General features: G+C 39.8%; 1 protein-coding gene across 1 annotated transcript; it reads left to right on the top strand.

The window, feature by feature from the left end:
• Positions 1–1543: 1543 nt before the first annotated feature.
• gpr141 (G protein-coupled receptor 141) lies at positions 1544–22604 on the top strand. Its single transcript, XM_062957875.1, has 3 exons — positions 1544–2182; positions 17079–17234; positions 20709–22604. Exon 3 carries the CDS (start codon positions 20712–20714, stop codon positions 21645–21647), a length of 936 nt encoding a protein of 311 aa, XP_062813945.1. The 5' UTR covers positions 1544–2182; positions 17079–17234; positions 20709–20711; the 3' UTR covers positions 21648–22604.
• Positions 22605–24731: the final 2127 nt, after the last annotated feature.

Here is a 24731-nt window from a genome sequence, read left to right as displayed (position 1 = left end):
GTTGCATGTGATGGGGTCCCATCTTGCAGACCATGAGCAGGGATGTAACCCAACATTCGACCTCATTGGAAGTCCCCTGGAGAGTTTCCAGGCAGCTGGAGCCAGGGACACAAATATGACATTCCTCCCTAGCAAAATGGTAAGAAATTAATCTAAACCACCTGTAATGAAGTACGAATTTTTGGTTTGCAGATGTTATGTTTAATTGTGTATTTCTGTTTTTAAAGGGTAAATATGACAGTTATTGCATCTCAGCACTCAGAGGCTGGTTGACATGGAGAAGTAGGCGGAGCCAACTGCCGTTTTGTTGAAGAAGTGCAGAGTTTAAAAAAGACAGTCAGTCTGTGTTCTGATGAGGCACAGAGAAGATTGATCCTAAATTGAGGGGATCAAGGGAGACTCAATTGTTCAATTTGAGTCAGATTAAAATAAGTTTGGTGACTTATTTAATGTAGTCTGTGTCCTGGTAAGGACACAGAGAATCTGTGATCGCATATCACAGGGATGATTATGGTTTAAAAGTAGCAGAGAAAGAAGTTCTAACTATTATAAGTAAAATAAGTGACACTTTAGGGAGTTTGACTCATCTTATTCTAGCGTTGTAACTGTTAATAAAAATACCTCCTAGTGAGAAACATCATTGTAACCACTAAGCTTTGTGCCTGAATAAACTTGTTCTTGTTTTTCCAACATCGAAGCCTCTGTCACATATATTATAAACCAAGTTACATTACCATCTAGAGGGAATAAGAAGAAGAAAGAAAAATAAAGTAAAAGGTCTCCTCTCTGAGTCTTTGGTGGTCACATCTTTACAAAGTGGTGGCAGCGTTATTGGTTCCTTAAAATTGGTAGCAGAGGTGGGATTAAAAAATTCCCCCCTGCCTGAAAGAACCTTTAGTCGTTCTTAGCTCCTTTACACCACCAATCTCCCACCTCATATAGTTTAAAAGCAATGAATTAATTAGTAAAATTAATATATTTTGTTAATCTCTTTTGTTAACCAGAAATAATCCTGGTGAAAAAAATGAAGAAAAAGCTAGGATAGCAGTCTGTGTAGCCAGGTTTGCTGCTTTTGTGGCAGGCACATTCAGGATGGAGTTCACTCGTGCCAGGCATGTAGCCGGGAAAGGGGGGGGGGCTTGAGGGGCTTCAGCCCCCCCCCCCCCCCCCCGAAATTTTCACAGTGGTCCGCGAGAAGGCCTTACTGGTATGTGGCAGTGTTCATACCATGTGTCGATTCACTCATACAGAACCTTACTGAAAGGTTCATGTCAAATGAAGACATTTTAACCAGTTTCCAGGTTCTCCTCCCTGGGTTTCCAGGTCTAGACTAAGTTCACCATATGGAACAACTGTTAGAATACTTTGAAAAATGACGCAGCACTTGCTTCCATCAAGGCTGAGTACATAATGTGGTGTAATATTACACCATCAATTAAGAAAGATACTGAGGTACTTAAAGTGTTGGAACTGGGTGACAAAACCTACTATCAATCAATAAATTTCCTTTTGACTGTGTTAGCTATTTTACCAGTAACGACATGCAGTGTGGAAAGATCGTTTTCAACCATGAAGAGAGTGAAAAGTGTATCTAGAAGTTTAATGACAGACCAGAGACTTAATGGATTAGCAATGATTTCCATCCATCAGGACATCACTATCAAACCAGAAAAAGTGATTGACAAAATGGCCGGGGAGAAGAAAAGAAGACTATTGCTGTAAAGTAAAAAAATAAGTCAAAAAGTATTCTAAACATTTTGTTAATGAAAGTAAATAAATAGCATTTATTATTTAAACTGTTATGTTTATTCAAATCATGATCTGATCACCATGCTCAATATATCCCATATGCAAGGGGGTATTGGGATAACAATACAAAAGGTTTGCTAGGGTAGATCCTCTCTCATTCAGACTCAGCCCCCCCCCCCCCCGAATCAAAATCCTGGCTACGTGCCTGACTCATGCAGTTGTGGGGCTGGCTTTATAACTTTAACTGGACATTTTAACCAGCAGACAATGAGTATAGAGTTACAACAGGGAAGTGAGTACCTTGTGGTTTGGTGGTTCTCGCAATGTTTCAGGAACAGCAGCACTTCTTCACAGTTCTTGAGCTTTCAGTTGCTCAATTTATTTTTTCTCTCTTCCTTGATGCACCTTATCTTTACAGACTTATGAAAACAAGGTAAGAATGTTAAAATATGTTTCACATTTGGACTATAGTTCTTATCAAATCTTTAGAATGTATGTTGATGAACTGACATTGGAAATGCTTAACATTCCTCTCCAAAAAGAGAGGTTGGGGCAAATACAGTAGAGTCTCACTTATCCAGCACTCACTTATCCAATGTTCTGGATTATCCAACGCATTTTTGTAGTCAATGTTTTCAATGCATTGTGATATTTTGGTGCTAAATTTGTAAATACAGTAATTACTGCATAGCATTAATGTGTAATGAACTACTTTTTCTGTCAAATTTGTTATATAACATGATGTTTTGGTGCTTAATTTGTAAAATCATAACCTATTTTGATATTTAATAGGCTTTTTTCTTAATCTCTCCTTATTATCCAACATATTCGCTTATCCAACGTTCTGCCGGCCCGTTTATGTTGGATAAGTGAGACTCTACTGTAATTTTAGAAGTACGCAAAAATGAATTGGAATAAGTAACAAGCAACACTGAGTTGAACTTATTAAAGAATTCTTTCTTCATATTTTTAACGTGCTTGATAAATTCATAGCACAGAAATGATCCTTATCAACTATAACTCCCATAATTCTCCAGTCAATATTGGTTAACTGGGAAGTATGGCAGTGTTCTAGCAGCCATGAAAGCCTTTGACAATACAATACAATATTGGTCATGTTGGCTGTATAATTCTGGGAGTTGTAGCATTTCAAAACTTTGAACAAATGTGAAAGCAACGGCAGCTAAAGAGCAAAAACATGTTAAGCTGATAAATCACTGGCTCAGATGTTTCTTCAGCCACCGGGAACTTACGCAAACTACTTTCCCTACTTCAGCCCTTTCTCCAAACAACAATCACATTGTATAGTAGGTGAGTACTTTTATTCATGCATTTCTCACAGGTGACTTAGGCTGAGAAGCCTTTGAACACATCTATGACTGAGGCAAAAACTGAACCGGGTATTTTTTAAAACTTGTAGCACATTATTTCTCCTGGCAATAAAAGTCTCAATGAAGGTAAAGGTAAAGGTTTCCCCTGACGTTAAGTCCAGTCGTGACAGACTCTAAGGGTTGGTGCTCGTTTCCATTTCTAAGCCGAAGAGCCAGCGTTGTCCATAGACACCTCCAAGGTCATGTGGCCGGCATGACTACATGGAGCGCCGTTACCTTCCCGCCGGAGCGGTATCTATTGATCTACTCACATTTGCATTTTTTCGAAATGCTAGGTTGGCAGGAGCTGGGGCTAACAGTGGGTGATCATTCTGCTCCTGGGATTTGAACCTGGGACCTTTTGGTCCGCAAGTTCAGCAGCTCAGTGCTTTAACACACTGTGCCACCAGGGGCCCCTCAATGAAGTCATAGGAAGTCAATATAAGATCATATTTTATCATTTTAGCGGTAATTTATTACTTTAAGGGAAATAAAAAATAAAGGTTACTTTTTTAAAAATTTTTACAAAAAATATAAGTTAATTACTGAGAATATTATGACAGTAACAAGGTGCCAAGAAAATGTAGTGCAGGCCTCCTTCGTGATAGCTTCTGTGTCTGGCTCCATCCTCTTCAGACTTTCTGTCTGCTTTTGCACAGAAACTCATACACAATTGAAATCCCTACCTTATCAGGGTTTCTCAATCATGCTGAGACTTTCAAATATTTACAAACAAACCAAATACACTTTGAAGTGCTTTTCCTATTTTCACACTGAATGTTCAAAGGTCTGAATAAGAATGCTGAAGGATTCTGGATGTGGGGTTGTTTGCTATTCTCCATGCCTACCAAGCCTTCCTCTACCACCCAAGGATTTTATCTGGTCTGTGTTAAGTAAGGCAAATCCTTGAAAGATCTACAATATGATCATCTGAATAGTTTAGTCTGCCAAATACATTTCCAATAGGGATTAGCCTAGAGGGAGTAATACTTATAGGAGAATCATTGTGCCACAAAGGTTATTCCAAGAATCAGCACAAAACAACATCCCAGGGTCTTGCTGTCTTTCTTTCTTCAAACAAAATGCAAGCCCTGAAGACCATCATCTTCTTCTTCATTCGGTCAGTCGTTTCCGACTCTTCGTGACCTCATGGACCAGTCCGTGCCAGAGCTCTCTGTTGGCCGTTGCCGCACTCAGTTCCTTCAAGTTCATGCCAGTCACTTCAAGGATACCGTCCATCCATCTTGCCCTTGGTCGGCCTCTCTTCCTTTTTCCTTCCATTTTCCCCAGCATCATGATCTTTTCCAAGCTTTCCTGTCTTCCCATAATGTGTCCAAAATACTTCAACTTTGCCTCTAATATCTGAAGACCATATCCTACAGTTATTTTACTTGTGGCTCCCGTAAGCAAATAGCAACAGGTTTTAGGAACCCTAAAATGTTAACAATCAAGGAAGATAATATTGCAGCTACTGTAGCTAGCTCTTATCCTTCTTTGCATTTGGCCATCTTAAATAGAAGTACCAACTGACCAAAGCAAACAAAATAAATAAAAGAAGGCAGAGAGGTCTAGAAGTACAAAGGGTAGGAAGGGCTAGAGGATTTCACATTCAAAGTTCTTTATTGTCTGGTATCTGATATTACAATTGCAAAGAATTTGCTTGTAATATTTAACATTGTAAAATGTCACCCTTGTATGTCAGCCTTTCTTGTATCATATTCCTGACAAGTAGCCACCAGCTAGTTAAAGAAATGAATTGGATTCAAACAAGTTTCTTTAAGTTTCCATTGAAATCAGCATGAGCAGTCCCACTGAATTGAGTCAATCGAAGTGTTAACTAATAATGCAATAACATGTATGTTTACTGAGAAGGAAGCCTACTTGTGTGTCATGGATTTTACGGGTAAGTGAATGTACAGTAACAATTACAGGTTTTGTCTGAAGCAACATTTTGCATAATATGGGAACGTTTTTAGAGTCAAAGAAAAACATATTGCATAATATGGAACTTCTTTAGAGTCAAAGAAGCCAGATTTGCTTAGTTTCTTCTGAATTTTTCAGCAATTTCCTTTGTCACAACTAATCTTTTATTTTTTCCAGGATAATTATATTATCATCAGATTAGAGAAATCAATATCAGCACAATGACTGATGAAACATTATTTTCTCATTATTAGTTTAAAAAAACCTAGCAATGCTTAATAGCTATGAGCCTGCAAAAAAGGAGATAATTTTAAGCTGGTAAAATATGTCATTATTTTTTAAAATGAATTAATAAACATGGCTTCAGAAAATTTCAAAGAAGACACTTCTTCGCTCTGGGTGTGGGCTACTTCAGAGCTGTGTACTTTAAATCAGTGGCTCTCGCACTTTTGAATTTGAATGCAATGGTTCTTCACTGGATTTGGATTTGAACTTACAGAATCCCTATCATTGGGCAAATTGGCCAGGGCTTCTGATTGATGAAGTCCAAAATATCTGGAGGACTGAAGTCATGGAAAGAGATAGGGCTGGACATTTGGATTGCTGGGTTGCCCATGAATACTTATGTTAATGTAGATGAACATTTTGCTAGAGTAATCTTGCAAAATAAGGATTGTGGAGGTGAGCCATAATTATTTTTGACTATACGTCTCCTTTTTCAGTCCCTCTTTCTCTTTTCTTGCTCTATCTTTCTTCCAGAATAATTTGTCAATCTATATATTTTAGAGTATTGCTAGGTAAAGGTAAACGTTTCCCCTGATGTTAAGTCCAGTCATGTCTAACTCTGGGGGTTGGTGCTCATGTCCATTTCTAAGCCGAAGAGCCGGCGTTGTCCGTAGACACCTCCAAGGTCATGTGGCCGGCAGGACTGCATGGAACATTGTTACCTTCCCGCCAGAGTGGTACCTATTAATCTACTCACATTTGCATGTTTTCGAACTGCTAGGTTGGCAGGAGCTGGAGCTAACAGCAGGGACTCATTCTGCTCCCGGGATTTGAACCTGGGACCTTTTGGTCTGCAAGTTCAGCAGCTCAGCGCTTTAACGCACTTCACCACCTGGGCTCAAAGAGTATTGCTATTCAGCTGTAAAAAAGTATCATCCAAATACATATACCAGATTTTAGCAAGTAGTCATTAATATAAAAGCTTCTGGTCCATTTAAAATATATATATATATATATATATATATATATATTCAGTTGTTTCTAGCTACGTCATCAAACTATGACACATAATAGCCACTTTTAAAAAAAAGGATGTGCTAAAGTAAAATAGTGTCCACATAGATAGGATTGCACATTCTTTTTCTGTTTCAACAGTCCTAACTGGCAGGAAATGGGTTTTGAAAAACCCCTTTTTGTATTTAGACAAAAATAAACAAACTCCAAGCATGTATATTCCTACAGCATAGTAAACAACATCAAGATTTCTGTCAGGACAGTTAAAGGGGATTCATAGTATCTCAACAGATTACCACTGTGTTATAAATTCCAGACAAATAAAACAGATCCTAAATTAAGTTATTTTCCTTGGCTCTGGTCCTACTTACCTGTTCAAATGTATTTCCCTCTATGAAACAGTTTGTAGATTAAGATCTTACGGGGAAGTCCTGCTCTCGGCCCCACCGGCCTCACTTGGCTGTGGAACCATGCGTTCGTCCCATCATAGGAATATTTAAAAGTTAAAGTGAACTTTGAAAGCGCAATGACCCAGGACTGTTTATGGGCAATGGCTATGTCTTTGTGTGATATATGATGTTATTTTATGTGATGTGTTTAATAATGTTTAATGTTTTATTAGGGGAGGGCCAACTTTGATGTTTTATGCTGTTTTTATCGAGGGCATTGAATTGTTGCCAACACTGTGAACCGCCCTGAGTCTTCTTCAGGGTTGAGAAGGGTGGTATATATGAGAGACCACAAATTAATAATAATAAATAAATCTGTCACTGTCAATATAATCACCACTCAACCTTATGCATTCAGTAACATTGGAATTTAGCATTGATATTCACGTGGATCAAACTGAAGAAATTATCTGGGTTTGCGGTCACTGTTCTTATAATGTACTAGCTGTGCCCGGCCACACGTTGCTGTGGAGAAGTATGGTGGTATATATTACAGTAGAATCTCACTTATCCAACATTCGCTTATCCAATGTTCTGGATTATCCAACGCAGTCTGCTTTTTATTAGTAAATGTTTTGTAGTCAGTGTTTTAAATTCATTGTGATATTTTGGTGGTAAATTTGTAATACAGTAATTACTACATAGTATTACTGTGCATGGACTACTTTTTCTGTCAAATATGTTGTATAACATGATGTTTTGGTGCTTAATTTGTATAATGATTACCTAATTTGATGTTTAATCGGCTTTTCCTGAATCCCTTCTTATTATCCAACTTATTCACTTATCCAACATTCTACCGGCCTGTTTATGTTGGATAAGTGAGACTGTACTGTATATTTATAATCTTATATTATCTGATTAGAACTGGATTATATGAGGCCCCTTGTACTCAGCTGTATAAAATGCACACTGAAGTGGATTATATGGCAGTGTGGAGTCAAAATAATCCAGTTCAAAGCAGATAAGATTATAAATGGGTTATATAGCTGTGTGGAAGGGCCTTGAGTCTACACTGCCATATAATCCAGTTAAAATCTGATAATCTGTATTTTATAGGCAGTGTGGAAGAGGCCTAAATGAGGCCTAACTCTGCCTGTCCCCTGGGCGAGTGGGTTGCTAGGAGACCAAGTTGGCAGAGCTTAGCCTTCTAACTGGCAGGAATTGGATAAAAACAATTATTCCTTCTCCCTCTAATTAGGACTTTATCTTTCTTTTCTTTTTGTTGTATGAACGTAGAGGCATGGATGAGGGGTTGTGCTGCCAAGTTTAGTGTTTCTGGGATGTGTAGTTTTGTTGTTTTGTCCTAGGCCGAAATTTCATTACCCTCTTATATATATATATATTTGCATTAGTTCAGTACACATATGGACTCAAAAGAACAAAGAGTATAGAAGGACCAAGAAAAAAAGCAAATCTCAGCAAGTTTAACCATAATTTTGAGGGGTGAACTGGGAAAATGGTTCTATTCCCCCAATAATTTTAGAAGTTATTCCTCTTGGTTTCCATATCTGTAAACATATAGCACACAACACTCTATTTCATATGATAAATTGGCAGTAATGTAATATAGTAGTTTTCACTTGTTGGACTTTGACTGCAGAGATTTTGGATTGCAGAACAGGAGAGAGAGGGACAGAACATCTCAAACACCACAAAACCATCTCCTTAAGACTTTCTTGGAGTTATTTTCCCAACATCAGTGAGAAACACATTATTGCAAAGGGAATAAACTCTCCCCTAGGAGCAAATCTTTAGCAAAGTTTATGGGTCTTAATTGTCTACTCAGAACTAAAACTCCCTCAATACTTGGTATTATAGCAGGGTTAGTTCACAATGATATATTGCTGCTGGTACAATCCGAAATCTCTGTCCCACCTCTTCGAGGGTTTGAGCTAAGGCCAGAGATCCCTGGGAAATATGATAATGGTAGAAGTGGGCAGGCCTGTAGCGAGGGAGTGGTTTTAGGGGTTCAACCCCCCCCCCCCCGAAATTTTTCAGGTTATAAAAAAAACCTGGCTTACTCATGAATTTTAACTAGTTAACCAAATCCCCATGCTAAGTCTATGAGACGCAAAACATTAAGAGTCCCTCCAGGCACTATTTCAAGCAGATATTGACAGGTTTGTAGCGGTGAGAGATGTGTGCTAGGGGTTCAACCCCCCCCCCCCCCGAAATTTTCAAAACCCCTCCCGAAATTTTTTTCTGGCTACGGCCTTGGAAGTGGGAGATGCTCACATCATCCTTTTCAATTAAAAAGCCTCTGTACTTCAATATCGTAAGCACTTTGTACATTACTCCAGGCCTTTGGAGGCAATGTGACATGCCTCCCCCAACCGTTATCATCATTATTGCTGATGACAACAAAAATGAAGAAAACGAAGAAAACTCGACCTCAATCGGGTAGAGCTTTGGATTCTGTAATGAAGGAGTTATTTTCTTTGTTGTCACTATAAAAACCCTCCTCAAAAGCCTTATTGTCACCACATTTTCTAGACAGCTTTGTGATTCTGAGGAGACAAGTGGCATTTTAACGAGAGCACCTTCTGTTTTCTTGAATAAAATGGAGGAAATGAAGGGTTTGGGCAGAGCATGTCACTCATCCCCAACGTATATATTGTACACAATTGTATTAATGTCCTTGGGATATTTATTGGAGGATTGAAGAATAAAGAGAAAGAGCATGACATGACATGTGGCAAAGATTTTCACAGATGAAAACAATATTGAAGTAACCACACTAAAGACACTGTTTGTGTGGTTATGAAATGCTACATTCAAACTTAAGAGAAAGATAATTTCCCCCTTCTATCTCACTCCTTTTTAAAAAAAAATCATACCTTGAAGCACTTTTCTAATATATTTGTCTTATTAGATGTGTTATCATATGTTTAACAGGCTTGGGTCAATCTTGCTGATTCTTAAGAGCACCACCAAACAATGTGTACTTCAGCTTGATACTGTGACAGTAGATGGTGGCAATATGTATCCTTCACTTGCCCATATGCCATCAAAGCATGAGCTTCCTTGGCCTGGAACACTTTCCCGTATTGGTGATACTCAAAAGACATGTAATGAAAGGTATAAAAACAAGAAATATGGTTGTTAATCTGATAGTCTTCATCGCTGATACTTCACCTTGTTGATGGGAAGCTTCCCACCGGAGTGGAAATAATCTATCGGACAGATGGCAAGCTATTTAACCTCAGCAGACTGAGAGCCAAAACCAAGGTCACCACAACATCTGTTATAGAACTCCAATATGCCGATGACAACGTAGTCTGTGCGCACTCAGAAGAAGACCTACAAGCCACTCTAAACACCTTCGCAGAAGCATATGAGAAGCTCGGCCTCTCATTGAACATCGAGAAAACCAAAGTGCTCTTCCAACAGGCACCAGCTAACCCCTCTGCAATGCCAGGAATACAGCTTAATGGTGTCACATTAGAAAACGTTGACCATTTCCGCTACCTTGGCAGCCACCTCTCCACAAAAGTCAGCATCGACACTGAAATACAACACCGCCTGAGCTCTGCAAGCGCAGCATTTTTCAGAATGAAGCAGAGAGTGTTTGATGATCGGGACATCTGTAGAAATACCAAGGTGCTTCTTTACAAAGCCATTGTCCTCCCAACCCTGCTATACACCTGCGAAACGTGGACGGTCTACAGACATCATACTAAACTCCTGGAGTGTTTCCATCAGCGTTGCCTCAGAAAAATCCTGCAAATCTCTTGGGAAGACAGGCGGACAAATGTCAGCGTGCTGGAAGAAGCAAAGATCACCAGCATTGAAGCAATGCTCCTACGCCATCAACTCCACTGGACTGGCCACGTTGTCCGAATGCCCGATCACCGTCTCCCAAAGCAGTTGCTCTACTCCGAACTCAAGAACGGGAAACGTAATGTTGGTGGGCAGGAAAAGAGATTTAAAGATGGGCTTAAAGCCAACCTTAAAAAATGTGGTATAGACACTGAGAACTGGGAAGCCCTGGCCCTTGAGTGCTCTAATTGGAGGTCAGCTGTGACCAGCAGTGCTGTGAAGAGGCATGAATGGAGGGCTTAAGGGAGAAACGTGCCAAGAGAAAGGAGCATCAAGCCAACCCTGACCGGGACCACCTTCCACCTGGAAACCAATGTCCTCACTGCAGGAGAACATGCAGATCAAGAATAGGTCTCTTCAGCCATCTACGGACACACCGCCAAGATGGAAGACAATCATCCTCGAACTATGAGGGATCGCCTAAGTAAAGTAAGTAATCTGATAGTGTGAAACGGGAGGGATATTACACCAATTTCAAACACTGGTCAACTTATTGGGGGGGAGGGAAAGGAATCAAAAGGTGGCATAGATGCAGAGTTCAACAGGAAGGAATCGGGGAGCTAGGAAAGAGACTTACTACTTCTCTATATTATGACATGCTTCCTTCAGTTCTGTCATGTGGTGAGAAAGCTATTAGACAAGTATTACAAAGTTATTTGACAAGTATGCATCAACTGATGATGAAAATGGCTCTCTAGGGTGCTATTGGCTTTTCCAGCAACATCCAGAAGGTTCTTCCTTTTATAAATATAACATACTACTTCCTTCATTTTGTTCATTTCATTTCTATACTCATCCTTTCAATCATGATTCATGCTTGTGGTTCAGTGATGCTGTACCTTACATTCTGTATCTTCTGTCACTATACAGATGACCCTTGTAACAGTCTCCATAATCACTATTTTGTACTACAACTATTGCTATCAGGTATTGCTAATAGTCAACATGGATTTACCAAAAACAAATCATGCCAAACTAATCTAATCTCTTTTTTTTGATAAAGTTACAAGCTGGGTAGATGCAGGGAATGCCGTGGATGTAGCATATCTGGATTTCAGCAAGGCCTTCGACAAAGTCCCCCATGACCTTCTGACAAACAAGTTAGCCAAATGTGGGCTAGACAAAACTACAGTTAGGTGGATCTGTAATTAGCTAAGCGAACGAACCCAAAGGGTGCTCACCAATGCATCTTCTTCATCTTGGAAAGAAGTCACGAGTGGAGTGCCACAGGGTTCCGTCCTGGGCCCAGTTCTGTTCAACATCTTTATTAACGACTTAGACGAAGGGTTAGAAGGCACAATCATCAAGTCTGCAGACGACACCAAACTGGGAGGGATAGCTAACACTCCAGAAGACAGGAGCAGAATCCAAAACGATCTTAACAGATTAGAGAGATGGGCCGAAACTAACAAAATGAAGTTCAACAGGGACAAATGCAAGATACTTCACTTCAGCAGAAAAAATGAAATGCAAAGATACAGAATGGGGGACAATGCCTGGCTTGACAGCAGTACATGTGAAAAAGATCTTGGAGTCCTCATGGAGAACGAGTTAAACATGAGCCTACAATGTGATGCGGCAGCAGAAAAAGCCAATGGGATTCTGGCCTGCATAAATAGGGGTATAGCGTCTAGATCCAGGGAAGTCATGCTCCCCCTCTATTCTGCCTTGGTCAGACCACACCTGGAATACTGTGTCCAATTCTGGGCACCACAGTTGAAGGGAGATGTTGACAAGCTGGAAAGCGTCCAGAGGAGGGCAACTAAAATGATCAAGGGTCTGGAGAACAAGCCCTATGAGGAGCGGCCTAAAGAGCTGGGTATGTTTAGCCTGCAGAAGAGAAGGCTGAAAGGAGACATGATAGCCATATACAAATATGTGAGGGGAAGTCATAGGGAGGAGGGGGCAAGCTTGTTTGCTGCTGCCCTGGAGACTAGGATGTGGAACAATGGCTTCAAATTACAGGAAAGGAGATTCCACCTGAACATTAGGAAGAACTTCCTCACTGTGAGGGCTGTTCGGCAGTGGAACTCTCTGCCCCGGACTGTGGTGGAGGCTCCTTCTTTGGAGGCTTTTAAGCAGAGGCTGGATGGCCACCTGTCGGGGGTGCTTTGGATGCGATTTCCTGCTTCTTGGCAGGGGGTTGGACTGGATGGCCCATGAGGTCTCTTCCAACTCAATGATTCTATGATTCTATGATTCTGTGTATGCAGTTACGGCTACATATTTCAGGAAGCTACTAATGCCATGGATAACTGGCTCAAGATGGGTAGGTTTTAAGGTTTTAACTATTAACCTCATCACAAAGAGTTAAGGATTCACCACATATTGTGGCAAATCCATGGGAGTCCTGGTTGGGGGGGGGGGGGCGTGGAGAAGCCGTTGCTCCATGTGCGACTTGCTTCCCCCATCCCATGTGTGTAAGCGTCATCGCCCAGCTTCCCCCCATTGCTCCTAAGGCCATGTTTCCTGTCCTCTTTCACCACAGAGCCTGGCCAGAAGTTGGTGTGCATCATGGGAAGGGCTCTGTGGTGAAAAGGGAGGAGAGGTGGTGTAGGATGGGGAAATTAACTCATCTGATGAGGTCCTATAGTACATGCGGCTTCTAGCTCTAATGGACCTAGTGAGATTCAAGGAGATGCAATTCAGTAAGCAAAATTCAAGGATATTATTGCTATTATTATTATTATTATTATTATTATTATTATTATTATTACTGTATTATTATTATTATTATTATTTTATTGTATGACACAGCAAACAAGATAGATATGCTGGATTTCATTTCACAAAATCACAAGTCGAACACAAGTGTCTAGGACTGTGTGATGTATTTTCAGATGATGCGTGCAGATCCCAGTAGGGTGGCCTTTTGCAGTTGGCAGATCATAATTTTGTCAATGTCTATTATTTTATTACGACACAGCAAACAAGATAGATATGCTGGATTTCGTATCACAAAATCACAAGTCGAACACTTCCCAAGTGTCTAGGACTGTGTGATGTATTTTCGGATGATGCGTGCAGATCCCAGTAGGGTGGCCTTTTGCAGTAGGCAGATCATAATTTTGTCAATGTGTATTGTTTCCAAATGCCGGCTGAGAACTTTTGGCATGGCACCCAATGTGCCGATCACCACCGGGACCACCTGCAATTATTATTATTATTATTATTATTATTATTATTATTATTATTATTATTATTTTCACATATTGAGTTAGCTTGCAGTCTGATCTCTCTGTTTTATCATTTTATTCATTCTATGGCACACCTGCAATGGAAAATGACTCTTGTACTGATGGTCAAGCTTACCAACTAGTGATAAGATCAAATGTGAAGGTTTAAAATCTTTGAAAAAAAGGGAATACAATGACTCTTATCTATTGTTAGGATTTATTTCTGTTGTAAATGCAAAACACCAGGACAGACAATACCTCATTTGTAACAAAATCTTCCTGAACCGTTCCTTGGCACCTGCTAAGCAGAAACAACAGCTAGAAACAAACCACCCAAACCTAAAGCAACAGGACACCAGTTTTTTCAAAAACCACAGGAAGTCCAAGATACCACTGTGGCTTGCTTACAGAACTATGCAAAGACCAATAATGAAAATGCAATGGAAGCATTGCTTCTCTTTAATTACAAATGTTCCATCCAACATACAATTGCAGAGGATCTCATCAAACCATGTGTGATGGAAGAGAAGGTGGTGAAAACTTTTTCAGTATCCTGTGTTCTAACAACACTGTGTCCAAGTGTATACAATCTCAGACTATATTGAAGATTAATAATTAAGAGAGGAATAAATTGTAAAGCATTTTCAATACAATTGGACAAAAGTACAGGTGTCACCAGGCTTGCAGTATTGCTTGTTTTCATGAGTTATCCATTTGAAGTGTCTGTTGAAGAAGATTTGTTTATATGCACACGTTTGGAGACCAATGCATCCAGGGAAGGAATTTTTTAAATCATCAGCTGTTGTGTGCTTAAACACAATATTGATTGGGATAAGTATATCAACATATGCAGAGACTGAGATAAAACAATGGTGGGAAAAATGAAACGGATGGTATTAAGGATTTTAAAAGGAACTCCACATTGTACCAGTAGTAGTCATTGCATCTTACATCAGCATGCTCTTGCGACAAAGAATGTTTCATCTAACTTAAAAAATGTAAAAATGGTCAATTATGTAGAGTCTCAGTCACTCCAGTAAAGACCTTTTGCAAAGGCTTATGAAAAAATTTGGAAGTCAGCATCAATCGCTTCTAATTCACGTAGAAGTTAGATGGCTTTCAAGAGGCAAGATCCTGGTTTTTTGAGGTGCACAACAAGCTTCTGGTTTCTTCATAAGGGAGGCAAATACGCTGAATGTTTACAAAACAAGAAGTGGCTCATGTAATGTGCACTGCTTACCTCACCAACATATTCTAGAAAACCAAATGTGTGAATGAGAAAAACTATGATATGTATATCAGCTTTAATTTAGATCTTGTTGTCACTGAGATACTGGACTAGGAGAAGAAAGCATTTGAAGTTTTTCTCATTCACACATTTGATTCAGAAATGAAGTCTGGTTTTCAGTGACGTCATTTTGTCTGTCAGTGTAAACATGGTTGTATCTTTCCGCTCAGAGATGTGGTAACTTCATTAAGTTTTGTAGAATATGTCGGAGAACATTTCAGACACCAACAGGAACATTGAATGGTACAAAACCCATTTGTCAATTGAAATAAACCTAGTATTGTCCATGTCAGAGCATGAAGATCTTATTGAAATTCAATGTACCTTTAAAAACAAAATTTGAATCTGTGCCACTTAGTAACATTTGGGTAGGTCTGATAGATGCTTTTGAACTTTGGTGCTGGAGGAAAATCCTGAGAGTGCCTTGGACCGCAAGAAGATCCAACCAGTCCATCCTCCAGGAAATAATGCTCGGCTGCTCACTGGAGGGAAGTCAAAGTTGAAGTATTTTGGCCACATCATGAGGAGATAGGAAAGCTTGGAAAAGATCATGATGCTGGGGAAAATGGAAGGAAAAAGGAAGAGGCCTACCAAGGGCGAGATGGATGGACGGTATCCTTGAAGTGACTGGCTTGACCTTGAAGGAACTCGGGGCGGCGAAGACCGACAGGGAGCTCTGGCGTGGACTGGTCCATGAGGTCACGAAGAGTCGGAAACGACTAAACGACTGAGCAGCAGCAGCAGATAGATGCATAGGTGTCAGTAGCCAGATTTGACAAGTAGTAGTCTACCTATAGAAGCAAGCTTTTCAACTTATGCTTTCACTAAAACAAATTTAGGAGTAAGGTGGGTGTCATTCCAGATTTATGTATTAAGCTATTGGACATTAAGTCAAATTTCAAAGCTATAGAATCATAGAATCATACAATCGTAGAGTTGGAAGAGACCTCATGGGCCATCCAGTCCAACCCCCTGCCAAGTAGCAGGAAATCGCATTCAAAGCACCCCCGACAGATGGCCATCCAGCCTCTGCTTAAAAGCCTCCAAAGAAAAGCCTCCACCACAGTCCGGGGGAGAGAGCTCCACTGCCGAACAGCCCTCACAGTGAGGAAGTTCTTCCTGATGTTCAGGTGGAATCTCCTTTCCTGTAGTTTGAAGACATTGTTCCGCGACCTAGTCTGCAGGGCAGCAGAAAACAAGTTTGCTCCCTCCTCCCCTCATGTATTTGTACATGACTATCATGTCTCCTCTCAGCCTTCTCTTCTGCAGGCTAAACATGCCCAGTTCTTTAAGACGCTCCTCATAGGGTTTGTTCTCCAGACCCTTGATCATTTTAGTTGCCCTCCTCTGGACGCTTTCCAGCTTGTCAACATCTCCCTTCAACTGCGGTGCCCAGAATTGGACACAGTATTCCAGGTGTGGTCTGACCAAGGCAGAATAGAGGGGGAGCAGGTCTTCCCTGGATCTAGTCACTATACTCCTATTGATGCAGGCCAAAATCCCATTGGCTTTCTTAGCAGCTGCATCACATTGTTGGCTCATGTTTAACTTGTTGTCCATAAGGACTCCAAGATCTTTTTCACATGTACTGCTGTCTAGCTAGGCGTCCCCTATTCTGTATCTTTGATTTCCATTTTTTCTGCCGAAGTGAAGTATCTTGCATTTGTCCCTGTTGAAGTTCATTTTGTTAGTTTCGGCCCAGCTCTCTAGTCATGAATGAAGATGTGGATGGTGATGGAGAATCTGTCTTTGAGAAGACTGTAGATGCCAATCTAGGAAGGTACGATGGGTCAGGGGTCAGGTCATTCCCATGACATGGGAAATATTTGGTTAGTGTGGTACCAGTCCTTGCTCATAAATAAATAAAATTTTGAACTGGAGGCATGAAAAACCAATTTAACTGATAATGTAGTATATGAAAATATAGGACATATTTATACTTTTCATGATTTTGTGGTGAAATCAAATGTTTTAAACCTTACAAAGTAAGAAACTGTTTTTACTTCTGACACCTTCCTTTTACTTCAGCTCTAATATCTTGTATTTCTCCTTATAACTGCAGGTGAAACTTCTAAACAGGAGGAAACTGTATTTTCCATCACTCAGTATTGAAAAAAGCCAAGCTAGACCCAAAAGAACAAAGCTTCATGGAAACTGAGGAATGCTCAGAGTGAAAAAAAATTACATACTGTGATTACTCACCATAAGAGATGTACAGGTAAAGATTGTAAAGAAAGGATAAAGAATCAAAGACAGGACTAAAACCTTTAAGCTTTTGAACCCAGCTAACTAAAAATTAGCAAAACAAAAAAATGCCTAGGCCATATCAATGAACATCTCACTGGTAATTTGTACCTAATCAAGTATTTCCAGATTCCAAAACTACAACTACAGTACTATGCACATCTGACTTAGGAAAAATAAATAATAAAAGAACAAATAATAAGTTAACTTAGCCAAGAGCAAATCTCTTTTAAGACACTGAAACCTACCTGTAGGTTTACATGTTTAGGATAGGCGGCACTTTTTATAGCTATTCCCAAGCCTGTAGCTGGGGGTAAAACAAATCTTGGTTTACTCATTAATTTTAATTGGTTAACCAAATCTCCATGGCAAATTTATGAGAAGCAACAATTAGAGTCACTCCAGAACTGCAAGCACTACATTGACCATATTTGGATTCTTCACACTATCATTACTTACGTGTTGTCGAAGGCTTTCATGGCTGGGATCACAGGGTTGTTGTATGTTTTTCGGGCTGTATGGCCATGTTCCAGAAGTATTCTCTCCTGATGTTTCGCCCACATCTATGGCAGGCATCCTCAGAGGTTGTGAGGTATGGAGAAAACTAAGCAAAGAGGTTAATATGTACCCTAGACTTTCCACAGATATATATTAACCTCTTTGCTTAGTTTTCTCCATACCTCACAACCTCTGAGGATGCCTGCCATAGATGTGGGCGAAACGTCAGGAGAGAATACTTCTGGAACATGGTCATACAGCCCAAAAAACATACAACAACCCTATCATCACTTAACTTTCTACCAATTTACATTGCAGTAGCAGCAACAGCTGACATAGTGGAAGTGACCAAATTGGTCTCTTCACAGGTGGCAGGCAAAGGAGATTTGACCTGGATTGCAGGTGAAAACTGAGGAAACTGGAAACTGAAGTGTCTACCATTAACTGGTTCATCTAATCCAAGCCCTGCCAAAGAAACTATGGAACAGAAGCAAAGAGAAGAAGCTGTGTCTAATTTTTAGACCTTGGACTTTATATGAACAGGACTGTTTCTCATGACCAAGTGAAAGCTCAATTAGTGAATAATCCACAGACCCCATTGCTAAGATATCTATTTCCTATGGATAAGAAAAGGCATCTAATATTTCAACCCAAATGGCTCAACAACTTTCCCTACTCTTTTCATGTACAAGATGCACTCTGTAAGTACGGTGTGGTGTTTGGAGAGAAGTTGAGGGCAAAGGTGGTCACCAGAAACTTGGTGCATTGGTTGCTAAACCATTTGTGCAATGGAAAGATTGAATACAAGTCTTCAATAGATACCAAAAAACAAAGTACCATCAGAACAACTTGGGCTTGGCTGAAAACTTCTTGCTAATTCACAGTGGAAAACGTCTTGATGCAACCCGTCATCATAGTAATGGAAATCAGAAGAAAAGCAGAAGAAAACAGAAAGAAACTTTTGCCAATTGTGGAAACTATTATCCTTTGTGGCCAAAAAACCCCTGGTTTTAAGAAAGATCAATGATTCAGAACCTATTACCTGTGAAGAACCTGATGATGGTAATTTCAGGGCCTTGTTGAGATCTCCAGCCAGATGAGAAGACACTGATCTGAAAATTAATCCCGGAAAAATGTTTCAACCCCTCCCCAAAAAAATTTTTCTGGCTATGGGTCTGGCTATTCCCTCTATTCTCTTATTTACTTTCAGGTTCTAACTTTCTTCCCTTCCCCCAAAATTCTTGTGGACTACAGCCCTGCTTCTTAAACTATGGGTCTCAATGTTGGGGGTCCCAAAAATTAGCAACATTTGAAGTTTTCTGATTGTCATCTAGTGACCATTTTGCATATTTAAATGACTCTGTTGTGCAGTGTTTGTAATGGACTCTGCAGAAAATACTTCAGCTGTACTTCATAAAAACGGAAAGCTAGCCTGTTTAGCAAGCCTTGACGATGCTGATTTGTTATCATTAAATCTATATATATCACGGCAGCGGACAAAACAACAAAAGTAAACACCCCACAACCCCGAAAATTGACAGCACAACCCCTCATCCATGCCTCTAGGTTGATACAACAAAAAGAAAAGAAAAATAAAGTCCTAATTAGAGAGAGAGGAATAATTGTTTTTATCCAATTGCTGCCAGTTAGAAGGCTAAGCTCTGCCCACTTGGTCTCCTAGCAACCCACTCAGCCCAGGGGACTCTTTACCTTAACTACCACCAATTCCTCAATACTTTATTTCCCATACCACCATACTTCGCCACAGCAACGCGTGGCCGGGCACAGCTAGTATTTTATATACCTATATATCTGGAGTAAAGGGTAAGGTGGGGCCCCTGGTGGCACAGTGTGTTAAAGCACTGAGCTGCTGAACTTACGGACCAAAAGGTCCCAGGTTCAAATCCCGGGAGCTGAATGAGCGCCCGCTGTTAGCCCCAGCTCCTGCCAACCTAGCAGTTCGAAAATGTGCAAATGTGAGTAGATCAATAGGTACTGCTCTGGCACTCCATGCAGTCATGCTAGCCACATGACCTTGGAGGTGTCTTCGGACAATACCGGCTCTTCGGCTTAGAAATGGAGATGAGCACCAAACCCCAGAGTGTGTCACGACTGGACTTAACATCAGGGGGAAACCTTTACCTTTACCTATATATCTGGAGTCATGTAAAAATTATCTCAAGCTGAAAGGAGTCGTGAGTGGAAAAGTTTAAGAAGCCCTTGACAAGAGTCTTGATAAAAATCATCCCCTTCTATACCTGCATTTTTTTTAAAAAAAGTAAAACCTCATCTGATTTGCAATGACAAGTTTACCATCACATATTTAATGTGGTTGTGCTGTAAAGATGGCACAAGTTTGTATTGCCACGTTGAACTGCAATTAGACTACTGCTAACATAATCCACGAATATGATTATACCTAGGAAAGATACTCTTAGGTATGATCATACTGTACAAAACTAAGCTTTAATGTTTGAACCTATAAAATGTGCGTGCTTTCCATCGCAAGCTAATCACAGGCTGAAAAAGAAAAATAGAAAGGAACGTAGGAATCAGGGTTGTTGTATGTTTTTCGGGCTGTGTGGCCATGTTCCAGAAGTATTCTCTCCTGACGTTTCACCCACATCTGTGGCAGGCATCCTAACGTAGGAACCTTAACGTAGGAAGATTAACGTAGCAATCTTTGGCTCATTCCGACTTCAGGCAAATGTTGCTAGCTGGAGGGCATCAAGGACAAAAAAGTGAGGAAATCCAGGTTGAATATAATAATTCACTTCTATTTCAGTCACAATAATCGTGTCCAGCTACATACACAGTGTAGTGCATATTCAGATCCTTTTTGTATCTTCCACAATACTGGCCATACATTCATAGACTTACACCTTCAAAACTTGCTTTGAAATATATGGTAAATGGAATTGAATGCTTCCTTTCTTTTTGTTTTTCTTAGACCATGACAAAAGGGAATTCTGGAACCATGGCTGAAGAGAAAGGAATGCTGCTCAATATAAACTCAACCCAGTCTCCAATAACAACAACTTATGATCATATTTTGAATCCTGTCTTGATCACTATCTACACAGTAGTGTTTATTGGAGGTGTGTGTGGAGTCATCAGGATGTCCTCTTTGCTGGTGAAAATGAATGCATTATCAGTGACCACAACAGCAATCATAAACCTGGTGGTGATCCACAGTCTCTTCCTTGTGACTGTACCATTTCGACTCTATTACTACATCACAGACAACTGGATCTTTCTAACATTCTTTTGTAAACTTGTGAGCATAATGGCACACTTGCACATGTACCTCACCTTTCTATTCTATGTGATTATCCTATTAATCAGGTGTCTTATTTTCTTTAAGAAGAAGGATAAGGTGGAATTCTACAGGAATTTGCATGCAGTTGCTATGAGCACAGCTGTGTGGTTTCTGACTCTTGTTGCTGTGGTGCCTGTAATGTATTTTTGGTATGGGAAAAAGGGGGAATATAGCAACAGCAAATGTTTTAACTTTCACCAGGAATTAGAGGTCAGCAGAGTGAAAGTAGTGAACTATATTTTAATTGGCATCATGATTATGATAACGTGTGCCCTTTCGGGTTTACAAGTTTTCATGCTTCTGAAGGTGGTGAAGATGATATCAGGGTCTATTTTCCTACATCAAGAGTTTCGAGCCCAGCTGAAAAGCCTTGTTTTTGTTTTAGTCTCCATTTTTTGCTTCCTTCCTCATCACTTATTTCGGATTTATTATATTCAGCACGTAAACAAGAATCCGTATTTGACTAAATACAATGAGGTCTTATTGAGTATAACTGCACTTAGCTGCCTTGATTTGTTTTCATTTGTGATTGGTGAAATGAAACTCTTGAGGCCAAAAATCTGTTGTTAATGTGGTACGTATTTCAGTGGTTCTCAACCTGTGGGTCATGACCCCTTTAGGGGTCGAATGACCCTTTCAGAGGGGTTGCCTAATGTATTTGCATTAAGAAAACTGCCCATAGACCAATAAGGTCAGCTTGTCAGAGAAAGGTGTATAACTTTGTTTCTCAAAAAAAATTCTAGTCAATATAAATATTAAGTTGTGTGTGTTTATGTATATGCACCTGTGTGGATATACACATACCCCGTTTCCCCAAAAATAAGACAGTGTCTTATATTAATTTTTGCTCCCAAAGACATGCTAGATCTCATTTTCAGGGGATGACTTATTTTTCCATGAAGAAGAATTCACATTTATTGTTGAACAAAAAAAGAACATTTATTAAATACTGTACAGTAGTTGTCATCACAAACCAGCATAACCAGACAAACTGAAATCCTATCAAGAATTTCTTGTGACTACCATTATTTCCATGTACAATAATAGTACAATGGTACATACATTTACCGATCCTGCATGTTCTGGTGTTCTGTTCAGCAGGCATGCTTCCAGACAAAAACTTTGCTAGGTCTTACTTTCGGGGGAGGCCTTATATTTAGTAATCCAGCAAAACCTCTACTAGGTCTTATTTTCCAGGGATGTCTTATTTTTGGGGAAACAGGGTATATATGTACACCCTGAAAGAAATTGTAGAGAATTTCAACAGTGTGTCTAACTTCATCCTTGGAGCTTGGGTGAGTCTTTCCAGGTGTTGGACTGCAAGCAACATCATCCCTCACAAGAAGTTCTAGGGATACTTGGAGTTGCTCTCCAGTAACTCGCTTGATTCATGCCAATTTTATCCGCTGTTTCATATTTACATACTATTGCTACCTTAAGAAAAAAAAGTCTGTCTATAATGAAAGGTTGGCAAAAGAAAAAAAGGAATAACAGTGACACAAAATCATTAAAAGTCTTTGTCATGTGTTTCTGTTCCTATTTATTTTAAGTGTAAAGACATAGATAGCACTTAAAGCCTTTTGGATATAAACTTATTGAGGTTTAATGTAGCAAATTATCCAGAGAGTCCTTTCATACTGCACAATTATAATGGTACGATTTCACTTTAGCTGTCATGGTAAAATCCTATTTAATTCTGAGATTTGCAATTTAAGGCTAAATGTTTGGAATTCTCTGAATGAACTCTGGATATGTAACTCCATAAAGGTTGAGGGTGGGGGACTCACAGTCATGATTATGCCTTTAAATTTACTTAAACTTGTACTGTCCTTTTTTTCTTCTGACAATTTTGCACAGCCTTGGAAATTAGCGTTTTGAATGCAATCTGAGCAATTTCAGTTGCTTTTTGAAGTTCTAGTGCAGGGGTCCTCAAACTTTTTAAGCCGAGGGCCGGTCCACAATCTTTCAGACTGTTGAGGGGCAGGATTATCATTTGAAAAAAAAAATACAAATAAATTCCGATGCACACTGCACATGTCTTATTTGTAGTGCAAAAACAACAACAACAACAACAAGAACAATGAAAGAACAATACAATATTTAAAAATAAAAACAATTTTAACCAACATACATTTATCAGGATTTCAATGGGAAGTGTGGTCCTGCTTCTGGCCAATGAGATAGTCAAGTTAATTAAGATTGTTGTTGTTGTTGGTTGTTGTTGTGTGCCTTCAAGTCATTTCAGACTTTGGGTGAGCCTAAGTCTAAAATGTATTTATTTATAATTTATTTATTTACTGCCTTTATTTACTACATTTGTATCACACCCTTCTCACCCCAAGGGGACTCAGAGTGGCTTACAAATTATATGTACACACAATATATTATATTATTAGCATTGCACAATATTAGCATTATATATTACTATATTGAACTATACCACTATATTGTAATATTATTAGTAATATTATATGTGTCACGACCCAGGCTGCAGAGCACCAATAACCATACACAGAGGCCAGAATCTATCTAATATCTTTATTGAGGAAATATATAAAGTTAATAAAAGCAAGTGTAGGAAATAGTTCAGAAGTAGACCTTTCAGGAAAGGTCAAAATTAGTCCAGAGAAACAATGTCCAATATGAAATATTAAGGTCCAAAGTTGTAATCCAGTAACCGAAACACTCACTTTGCCAAGCAAAGTGAGGGGAGAAGACAAGGTCCTTTAGTCCATGAAACTTAGGCAAGGCAAGGAAATAACTTGATTCTTGGATACAAGGCTTAATTCAAGGCAACAAAGAACAAGGAGCAAAAACAGGATCCGTGGTAAATTCGTGGCGAGGTCCGGAAGGCAAGGCTGGGTCCGAGAAGCAAAACAAGGTCCTGGGAAGCAAGCAAGGCTGGAAACGGGAGCGTAGTCCACACACAACCTACTCCCGTAGTTGACGAATTGACTCCGCAAGATTCCTACGAGGGCAAAACACCTAAGTAGGGTCTCGTTTTCCCGCCAGAGAACAATTCTCTGGGGAACCAGAACCGAAAGCCATTCTCTGAGTCCAGATGCATGACTCCCTAAAGATTCCCATGGGAAGCAGGTTTAATCAACCATTTGTTTGGCCGCGATTCTCAGGCTTCTGCGATTAGCCTGTTGAGCTCCTCTCTGTTGTTGACAATAATCACGGCGAGAAAAAGGGGGAGATTTCGGCTCAGGGCTTGTTTGGTAAACTTCTGGGAGGCAAATCTCCTGCAGGTGCAGGGGCTCCATTTCTGGCTGTGAAAGCTCCAATTCTGGCTGAAACGGTGGGAAACCTAAGTTTTCCTCTTCATCTGTCATAACAGCGCTAGGAACGGGACTACATGGCCCATGAGTCATCACAATATGTAATATAGAATATATAATTAATATTATTATATGGTATTATTATTAGTGTTATATTGTATTACATTATAATATTATTATCAATATTATATGTATATACAATATATTATATTATAAAACTGAGGGCGGGGGCCAGGTAAATGACCTTGGAGGGCCGCATCCGGCCCCCGGGCCTTAGTTTGGGGACCCCTGTTCTAGTGTATAGTTTCTCCTATCCTTTGAATATAAAATTGAATATAAAATTCTATACAGTGACACAGAATACTGAACTGTG

This window comes from Anolis carolinensis, chromosome 6, assembly GCF_035594765.1.
Source record: "Anolis carolinensis isolate JA03-04 chromosome 6, rAnoCar3.1.pri, whole genome shotgun sequence".
In the NCBI taxonomy this organism is placed as follows: Eukaryota; Metazoa; Chordata; class Lepidosauria; order Squamata; family Dactyloidae; genus Anolis; species Anolis carolinensis.
Note: the sequence above shows the minus strand (reverse complement) of the source record. Positions and strands in the feature narration are given on the sequence as shown.

Excerpts from the sequence above, each read along its gene's own strand:
- gpr141 (XM_062957875.1), top strand. The coding sequence starts at position 20,712 with ATGACAAAAGGGAATTCTGGAACCATGGCTGAAGAGAAAGGAATGCTG.